The 10,070-nt window shown below is 44.5% G+C and overlaps 1 protein-coding gene across 1 annotated transcript in view; it reads right to left on the bottom strand.

Moving 5' to 3' along the window:
* Positions 1 to 6: 6 nt before the first annotated feature.
* plagl2 (PLAG1 like zinc finger 2) overlaps positions 7 to 10,070 on the bottom strand; it is a 67,986-nt gene continuing 57,922 nt past the window's right edge. Inside the window, exons 2-4 of the mRNA XM_015396826.1 lie at positions 4,591 to 4,727; positions 4,082 to 4,506; positions 7 to 2,755 (exon numbers count right to left, since the gene is read on the bottom strand). Of these exons, the coding sequence (XP_015252312.1) occupies positions 1,294 to 2,755; positions 4,082 to 4,392 (1,773 nt within the window). The 5' untranslated portion in view covers positions 4,393 to 4,506; positions 4,591 to 4,727 and the 3' untranslated portion in view covers positions 7 to 1,293. The remainder of the gene's footprint in view (positions 2,756 to 4,081; positions 4,507 to 4,590; positions 4,728 to 10,070) is intronic.

Below are 10,070 nucleotides of genomic sequence, written 5' to 3' on the forward strand. Positions count from 1 at the left end.
GTTCCGGATTGGCCCTCTGGCGTTGTGGCGTGCCTCAATATTGGGCATAAATCAAAAATATCTGCGTCATACCTGCGACAAGCTAATTGTGACACACTGCTGTCGGATTATTACCAGTCCTTAAGGCTGACGCCATATTTCTGAGTCATCCCCCTTCACTGCTGTCTGGGACAACGGAGGGATGAGTTAGCGACCCGAAGTAGGCGGGGTTAAAGCAGAGAGAACGTCAGTTGGACGTCTTGTCGCTCCGCTCCCGGAATCCTGCAAAGAAGTTTCTCAACTGATTGGGAAGTGGCAGAAGTTATCGTGGCGGAGTACGGACGGGCCTTAGAGCCGAGAGGAAAAATCCTTCCCCTGGTTTAAAGTTTACACTCGGTTTTGCAAACGTGTCAACTTGTGATTGAACAGAATCCCACGGAGGCTCTGGGATCTCCGGAGCCTTCGTACGGATCCGTTCAACGGAGCAGGCGAGAAGTGAAGTGCCTTCGGTTAAACCAAAAAGTGCTTTTCTTGAGAAACGGCGACAGAACGCTGTGGTACGGTTCCATTCGTGTTCCCCGCCCCGTAGATCTAAGAGCGGAAAGCGGACGAGCCCGACTGGCGGGACTTCTGAGGGAGATGTGATTTCTCCTATGATTAGAAGAGCACTTTGCTTTGGGAGGCGGCGGTTACGTCATCGGATGGACGTCTCTCTTCGTTCCCCCGCTGAGCTCCCTCCTCTCCAAATCGATCTGGATTATCGCGCCTCGTAAAAGATACGACACGTTCTTTAAAGTTCTTACGTCGGGGGAAAAGGGAGAACAGAAAACAAGATTTTCACTTCAAACTATATTTTTTTCTGGGTCACAACAAGACAAATAATCTCCACTAAAAATGATGGTAGTTTTTTTTGTTTTTCCATTATTACTTTAAGTATGCAGTACCACGCCTTCAGGCCTACTGATCCTGCCCTCTACTCTACTAAAAAGGGGGAGAAAAAGGGGACGTAAATAAAAAAAACAAATAAAAAAAAAACAAGGGTTAATACGTTGTTATATCTATAGAAGGGAGAAAAAGCCCAAATAAAAGCTGCTTCAACTTCTTTTCTGAAATTTTCCTGTTCAAAGGGGTTCCACTTCCTTTTAAGGCTCAATCAAAAGCTATTGTGCGCTAACTTTCATTTAAGGCTTCCAAGTGTTCATTTTCCGATCTATTTTTCAGCTTAATTCCCCGACTTTTCTTTTTCTGTTCAAGCCTCGTTTAGATCAGTGAAAGATCCCAGCGGAGCGGCGGCGCCCGCCTCGGCTGTTCGGGTCACTGAAAGGCCTGGTGGAAGCGAGGCAGCGTGGTGGTGCTACGGCTGGAGCTGAACACTGGTGGAAGTGGGTGCAGGGATCCCAGACCCAGACCCCCACTGGAGCTCTGCTGCTCCTGAGGTTGAGGTTGCAAAGAGGTAAGAGGCGCCGCGGCGACGGCGGCTGCTGCCGCGGCGGCGTGGGGCTCGGCGGCGTGCAGAGACGAGTTGGAAGAGGAAGAAGTGGAGGAGGTCACAGATGAGGTGTAGCCCATAACCAGTCCTCCTGTGCTCATGGGGGCGCTGTAAGGAGGGAGGTTTAAGGGCAGGAAGCCCAGCAGGTGGGAGAAGTCCATGTTAGCAGCACACAGAGACTCGGCTATCACGGCGGGGCTCTTGGACAGGAGGGGATCCCCGCAGAGTTCATCGGCTAGGCCAGAAGAGGGCTCCAGTCCATCCTTGGGGGGGGAGGCAGCAGCATGGGGCTCTGCAGAGGGAAGCGGGGCAGGCAGGCCGCTCTGCAGGTCCATGAGGAAACTCTCCATCTCCACCTTCAAGGGCTTGTCCAGCAGGTATGAGGTAGATCCCAGCTGGTATTTGGGCGCCGGCTGGGGGGGCTGGTGCTGCTGGGGAGCCACGGGCTGGTGTGGGGGGGAATGGTGGTGGTGGTGATGGTGGTGGTGATGGTGGTGGTGATGGGAGTGCGGATGAATGGATACGGGGGGTTCCATATGGCAGCCCATGCCCATGGCGGCAGACAGGGAATTGGGCATCAGTGGGGGGTGCGGGGGACCCACCCCAGGATTAGGCATGGTCTGCAGATGGTGGGGGTTATACATGCTCATGGGAAAGGCGGCCCCACCGGGGAAGGACTTCCCCATCATGGGCTCCTTGTTGGGCCCCATGCCGCATATCATGGGGCTGAGTTCCTCCTTGATGGAACACTGCGGCGATCCGGCCGTCAGGATGCCCAACATGTCCGGATGCTCCGTCTTTATCTTCAGCAGCTCCTGCGAGTGACTCTTCTTCACGTGCCGCGTCAGGTGGTCTTTCCTGCCGAAGCGCTGGGCGCAGTATTGGCACAGGAAGTCTTTCCGCCCCGTGTGGACCACCATGTGCCGTCTCACGTCCTTCCGCGTGTAGAAGCGGCGGTCGCAGTGGTCGCAGGGGTGTTTCTTCTCCTTGGCGCCGCCTGACGACTTCCCCGAGTGGCTCTTCAGGTGCTCCAGGAGAACGGGCGTGCTTTCGTAACTCTGCATGCACACTTTGCAGGTGAGATCCCCCGCCGTGGCAGAGTGCATGGCCACATGGCGCTTGTATCCCAGCTTGGTGTTGTAGTGCTTCCCACACTCCTCACACTTGAAGGCCTCTTTGTTGGGGTCATGGGTCTGCAGGTGGTTCTTCAGGTGGTCTTTGCGGTGGAACATTTTCTCACAAAACGAACACTGGTGGGTCTTCTGTGGAGAGTGCGTGGCCATATGCCTGTGAAAACAAGGCAAAGATGCTTCAGCATCATTCGTTCTGCGACTATTAGCCGACTGCAAATAGAAACAAATGATCAGAATTTTTCTCCTTAAATCTACGTTTAACTTTTCTTTTCTAGATGTAAATAAGCAGACTGGATGATAACTCTAGTAAAGTAAGAATGACTCGTATTAATTAGGTTTACCCAAACCATCCAATGCTCCCCATATGCATGATGCTACCTCCACCGTGCCTAACAGCTGGTAATAAACAGAACATATTTTATACAGTACAGATCAAAAGTCAATTTTCATAGACATGAATGAGAAGGCGTGTCCAAACTTTTGGTCTGTACTGTATTTCCTGATGAGGAGATGCTTAGAATTCACTTCCAAAACCTACAAACTAAGAGGCAGAAATTTTTAACACTGTTTTCTCTCTAAAACAGATCAATCATTCCTTAAGATGACATAAAAACATCACTTTCCATTTTCCTAACTTTCCTTTGCTGTTTACTGAAATTATTTGTTTCGGGTTTTTTTTTTTTTTGGTTTTCCTCTGTTTCAAATAGGGATGCACGATATAATCGGCCCCCTATCGGTATCGGCCTTAAAACTGAATATCGGACATCGGCCACCCCACCGATATTTAACCCGATATTTGATCAGCTTCTAAAGGAAAAAAAAAGTAGAAAAAAAAAACTTCTTCTTCCTCAAAAACTTCTTTTTTACAGACTTAAAAACTTCTAAAGACGAGGGAAAAAATATTGATGCATTAAAATATCCCAATATCTTCATATGCTGATATATTGCCATTTAAAAACACCATATCAATCTCTTTTACTAATGAAATATTGCTATATGTCATCGTTATGCTACGAAATCCCCCGAAAATTCACCAAATGTTGCCATATTTTTATATGTTGATATATTGACGCGGTATCGATCTATTTTACTAACAAAACCTCACAAGAATTTGCAAAATAGTTTGTAACAGAACGATGAAATTTCACCAGATTTTGAAAGTAAAATAGATCGATACCGCGTTTTTTAAAAATCTATTTGATATCAACATATGAAAATATATTTGAGTATATTATTTTTCAAAGTGTCAGAAATGGATAACAAAACTGCTATTTTCAATGACTACTTATTTTTGTCCAGCTTTAACATCGGTATCGATATCGGTTATCGGCTACATGAGTTTAAAATATCGGATATCGGCCAAGTAAAAGACGGTCCATCTATACATGCGGGTCCATCTATACATGCAGCTCCATCTATACATGCGGGTCCATCAGGTTCCTATTGGAGGCTGGAGACGAAGGAGGAATTTGGTCCAAACCTGAAGAGTTTGTATTTGGAGCTGAAGGCCTTGGGGCAGTGCGGCTGTGAGCAGTGGAAGGGTTTCTCTCCGGCGTGACTCAAAGCGTGGAGGCGGAGCTTCTCCTGCGAGACGAACAGGGCCCCGCACACCAGACACTCGTTGCCGCTCGCTCTCCCTACTCTCCCTCCTTCCTCGTCCCTCTCTCGCTCTCTCTCCGTCCGTGGCAGCGGGGCGGCGCTCCCAAACAGCTTGGCGGCGGCGCGGCGTCCCTCTTCCTCCGGCGTCAGTGCAGTGATACAGTGTGAGGCATCGGCGGCAGCAGCTGCCATGGCAGCCCTAGAGTGCCGCTGCCATGAAAGTCACGCGCGGCTCCCCCTGCCTCGCAGTCTCAGCGTTGGAAGGTGTCTGGAAAAGGCGACTGGCAGGTCAAAGGTGACGAAACGCTGCATCAAACAAAGTCTGCTGTCAGATCCCAGTTTCCTCCTGAAACTCCACAGATTGGAGGTCAAACTGGAACCAAGCTGTACCTGCTGGTCAGAATCCTCGGGTGTGAACCTCCCACCTTACAGCCGCCCGTCGCTCCGTCGTGCTCCGCGCTCCTCACCCCGTCCCAACAGCTGTGGCTGGTGGTGAGTGGGAAACACCGCTCTGCATCTTTACTGTCCTGTAAAAAAGACAACAGACACAANCGACGTAAAGATAAGAGAAAAGCATTTGTTTCCAAACTAAACACTCTTCACTCTTCATTGATTTATCAAAAGCGTTCGACACCGTCAACCACAATTTACTTGAAGAGAGATTGACTCTCTAAACAAGCTGTTGGATGGTTCAGTAATTATCTGACTGATCGATCCCAATGTGTCAAATCAGATCAAATCTGTTCTAGTACATTGTCACTAACTAAAGGAGTGCCCCAAGGCTCCGTTTTGGGGCTTCTACTATTTACTATCTATGTGAACAATGTTGGCCAGGATCTAATAGACACTAACTACCATTTTTATGCCGATGATACGGCTTTTTACAGTTTTGGAAAAAACCCTAGTGCGTGTGTCTCTACTTTACAAATTGCTTTTAATTCGGTTCAGCACAGGCTTTTAAAACTAGATCTTCCTTTAAATTCAAATAACACTTAAATGATGTTATTTTCAAAAACAAAGACAAAATTGCAAAATAGCGATCCTCTTATCACCTTGGATGAGTCAGAGACAGAAAGGGTTCAATCTTTTAAATATTTAGGAATTTTAATTGATGAAAGTCTAAATGTTGAACAATTGATGAAGAAACTGGCTTCTTCTTTAGGAATAGGCTTTGTTTCTGTTTTAATTCGAAGAAGAGACTGCTAGCTGCAACGTTTTTACCCATTCTGGATTATGGTGACCCAATCTATATCAATGCCCCAGATCAAGTTCTAAAATTTTAGACTCAGTTTACCATGCCTCTCTACGATTTATCACAAACTGTAAGCCTCGCACACACCACTGTGAACTTTACAAACGTGTGGGCTGGCCAGCATTGGAGACTCGTAGACTCACTCACTGGTATAGGATGATTTCTAAGGGTATTCTGTGTCTGCTCCCCTCATACCTCTGTGAGTACATTCAACCAATAGCGGCTGGACTGTATTCTCTACCTTCTCAAGAGTCTTTGCTTCTGTCTGTACCTAGCGTCCGCACTGAAGCTGGAAAGACAGCTTTTCAGTGCTCTGCCCCCACAGCATGGAACAATCTTCAGAAAGACTGGAAGTTGAAGGATTTGATTCCAATCGGACATTTTAATCGACTGCTCAAAGGTTTGGAAAGAAGGTTCTGGAGTCAAAGCAATCCCTAAAGTTCTCCCTGTGAAGGTCTTGGTCCTCTCTGGGTACTCCGGCTTCCTCCAGCGGTCCGATTCAAACAGCAAGTTTAACAAACTCGGGTTCAAATCCTCAACTCTANTGAAGGTCTTGGTCCTCTCTGGGTACTCCGGCTTCCTCCAGCGGTCCGATTCAAACAGCAAGTTTAACAAACTCGGGTTCAAATCCTCAACTCTAAATAGATCTAGGCTAATTCAGGAACTCAGTTGTTTTGTCATTTGAACGGATAATATTTGCATCATAGAATGAATGCATGATATGCATCCTCAGTCTGCAGGTTTACTAGTGGTTCCTAGAACTTCTAAAAGTAGAATGGGAGGCAGATCTTTTAGTTCTCAGGCTCCTCTCCTGTGGAACCAACTACCAGTTTTAGTCCGTGAGGCAGACACCCTGTCTACTTTCACTTTATGTATAAAGCGCCAATTCACAACACATGTCATCTCAAGGCACTTTAAGGCGGTCATAGAATGCAGAACCGAGTTTCCATCGTCATGGATGAAGAACGATCGTTCAGGGGGTGAAATGGACGTACAGAGAAGTTCAAACCCATCATCACCTCCTTTCTCTGCAAATCTCTCTATTCTAAACTTCCACCTTATTGTTGCCTTATTTGGTTCTGGCCCGTACTTTTGTCACGCCCTGAAATTGACATTCATTCACATACAGACTGTGAAGACATTTTTACACTCTTCCCAAGGATCCGAAGACTCGACAGGCATGGATCATTATTGTCTATCAGAAGATCCTTGCAAAGTTGGATGCTCAGCTGTTCATTTGCTCGAAGCGTTTTACCGAAGAAAGCTTTCAGAATCTTGGAAAGATCAAAGCAGGATTTGCTAAACGTCTTTTCCTGAAACGAGGGGCTGTTCCCAGCGTAAGGCGGGACGCTGACTGGACCGGACCGGGCATTCAAACCGAGCCAGCCAGGGACGGAGCAACCAAACCCGACCCGGCAACAACAGGGGCCGCTGATGTCGGGTTGAGTTCAGTCATGGAGCTGACAGCCTGGATCTGCTGAACTGTAGGCGACCTAAATCCTGGACGATTTTGAAATTCCTCCCGGACATTTTTTTAGGTCTGAAAAGTAGGACATGACCTGGAAAAGAGGACGTCTGGTCCCCCTACCATATCAATGATGTTTCAGTGACTGAGTGCTTGTTGCTATGATGCGTCTTTGCTCAGTAGCTTGGCTCGTTGTAAACCAACCAATCAGAGCACAGCTCATCTAAATATTCATGATCATAAAAGGAAGAAAACCTGTCATAGATGTTGGAGTTCTGGGTTTCACTACGGCTGCTATGATATTAGTTCAATTAACTCTAAGTAGAACCACCCAGAGGTTTGCGCGTGTTTATCAGTGGAGCCCCAATTCGACGAGTCACCATGACAACAAGCAAGAGGAAATGCCTATTTCTCCCCACTGGAACCAGAGGTTTTAATTAAAAGACAGAGAAACGGCGCTACAGCTGCAAAGGAAAAGATAGATGAAGAAGGAGAAGATTGTTGCTCGAGTTAATGCGTGAATTTATAAGATGTGGCCTATGGCAGGCCGTTTTTACATTTTTTACACTTTTATCTTATTTTGTTTTTTGTCTGCACCAACAACACCAAGTCAAATTCCTTGTAAGTGCAAACCTACTTGGCAATAAACTTGATTCTGATTTAATAAAGCACTCTCCTCTCTGTTGTTCCATTTATGATCACTAAAATATGATTCTTCCAGATCAAAATCACGCTCCTAGACTGAACTATAATAATATATTTTCTAGATTACAATTTTTGCAGAAGATTATGAAATAATCTGAAATATACGAGTAAGAATTAAGCTTGACAGACCTAGAAATATTTACACATTTTAAGTGGCCGTTCTGACGTTTATCAGCTTGACTGAATATTTATTAAGTAGATCTGAAATACATTTCTTCATTTTCAAAATAAAACAGTCTGAAATTAATTCTAGACATTCAGAAGGTTTATTCTAGATGTGAAGAATGTTGTTTTGTTTAAAATGGTCATTTTGACAAGAAAAAAAATTAGTTTTTTCACATATCAGGAATACATGTTTGTTAAAACATATAAATATCAAAACAGCTTCAGCTTTATAAAACTTTCAGTAAACCTGCTCCTTAAATAAAGCCTGACTGAGGTTAGCATCTCTATGTTGCCCTTCAGTCACTCTTAGCGAGCTGGAGCCGTAAGATCTGGAATAAAAAATCCCATAAACCTAGAGTAACGTTACACAGATGCTAAATAAAACCACTCGCAGAATTTTCTTTAAATATAAATATTTACACACATCTTATATAAAATTACAGTAAATTTTGTTTCCAGTTAAATAAAAAGGCCAAGAAACCTTTTTTTTTTCTATATTCCATACATTTATTTAGAAATTCTAAATAACCAAAAGAATCTTTTTTTTTTTTAGATGAATTACCAAAAAAAAAAAAACTTTCTGACTGATTACTAAAATAATTATTAGCTGCAGCCCTAAAAACTCTGATGTTTGTTTATTCATTTCCACATGTTTGATTCCAGGTTTTATCAATAAATGTTTCCAAAAGCCACTATTACAAAAATAAATTTAAATTATTTTAAACGCTGCTCTCATTATTCTATTTTTTCCACCGATTACGGTTAAAAAAGAGGGACGAGGTCGGATCGGCTGCATGGAAATCTAAACGCTCCAGACGGTTGATTTACAGACTGAATCTGGACATTTAGGTCTGAGCTTAGACCAACTTTAGACCAGGAAGAGAGGATGAGATCACTGCAGAAATTAAACATTTATGTTAAAGTGCTGCAAGACGCATCAGTTAAAAAGCAGAAAAGCAGCTGCTCTGGTTCTTTATCCTGTTTAAAGTTGATTCAGTCGCGTTTAATTGAAGAGATGTTTGTAAACTCAGCCAATAGTTTGGATCTTAAGTCGACTCTGGTCCCAAATGTTTCACCTTCTGATCCACAGAGGGTTGAACGTCTGGGAACCTCTGCCTAAGAAAAAGCTCCAACTATGTGACTTAAATAGTTTAAATGTTTAGTTTTACCTACAGGTTACCTCTCTGACCACTAGAGGGAGCTGTTCTGCAAATCTGAAGATTCCTTTATCCTGTTTCCAAAATCCTCAGAGGAAACTTTTTCAGACATTTATGATTAGCTGTAAAGGCTGCTGATCTTTGGAGAGATGAAGAAGCGGCTCTGCAGGCTTCCTACAGCCGAGGCTGCCGTCAACGCCACGCTGCTGGTCATCTTAACAGTTTTAGAATCAAATAATCAAACACCCATTAGCTTGTAACTGAAGGAGCAAACATTGCAAAGAAAAAAGAAAGTAGATCTAAATAAGTCTTTTTTTCTTAAAATTACTGCTTTTGTTCTGATTTGAGGAGGTAAGTTTTTTTTTAAACTTTTACAGAATATTTATATTTAAAATAAGAAAAAATGGATTTTCTATTCAAGTGCATATCCAGCTATTTTAAGATTAAAGAACTAATGACATACCTAAAGATAATTGAAAATATTTTTACTTATTTCTAGATTGTTTTTGCAGTGTGGACGCTCCTCTGCCGGCGATACGCTAACAGCCGCTAAGTCCAGCCCTGATCCACAGCCAGCGGCTCTGGACGTCTGTCTGCTGGATGGCAGCGAGCTGCACCAACACAACATCAAAACCACGTCACCATTGTGTCGATGAGGGGCAGTAAATATTCTGGGATGTCCCCTGAACACATCTGCCTGCTGTCTGATTTCTGTTCAGTCTCAGGTCTCCGTGCACAGAGCATGAAGCATGCATGCAGGTTCACAGCTAAGAGGGCATGGCAGCACCCAGCAGGATGGCCGTGGGATGGGGGTGGGGGGGTATGACCGCCGCCTCCGTCACACATCTACAGCCGGATCAGGAGAAAACAGTTAAATGGATGAAAGCTGCATAAAGACACCAACAACACACCTGTTTTATCTAGAGCTTCATTAAAAGCGGCAGAAATCATTGAAGTGATTAGTTTGGGGGTTCAGATACACTTCTATCTGCTGCTGCACACTGCTGGTCAGTGGACTGAAAGAAAGCCACTAGAACAGAGAAGAAAATGTGGCGACAAAAACAAACCAGCTGCTGTTTGATTCTATTCAGTTTATTTCTATAGCTCCAATTCACATCACGTCATC

This window comes from Cyprinodon variegatus, unplaced genomic scaffold (assembly GCF_000732505.1).
Source record: "Cyprinodon variegatus isolate N-32 unplaced genomic scaffold, C_variegatus-1.0 Scaffold823, whole genome shotgun sequence".
Classification (NCBI taxonomy): Eukaryota; Metazoa; Chordata; class Actinopteri; order Cyprinodontiformes; family Cyprinodontidae; genus Cyprinodon; species Cyprinodon variegatus.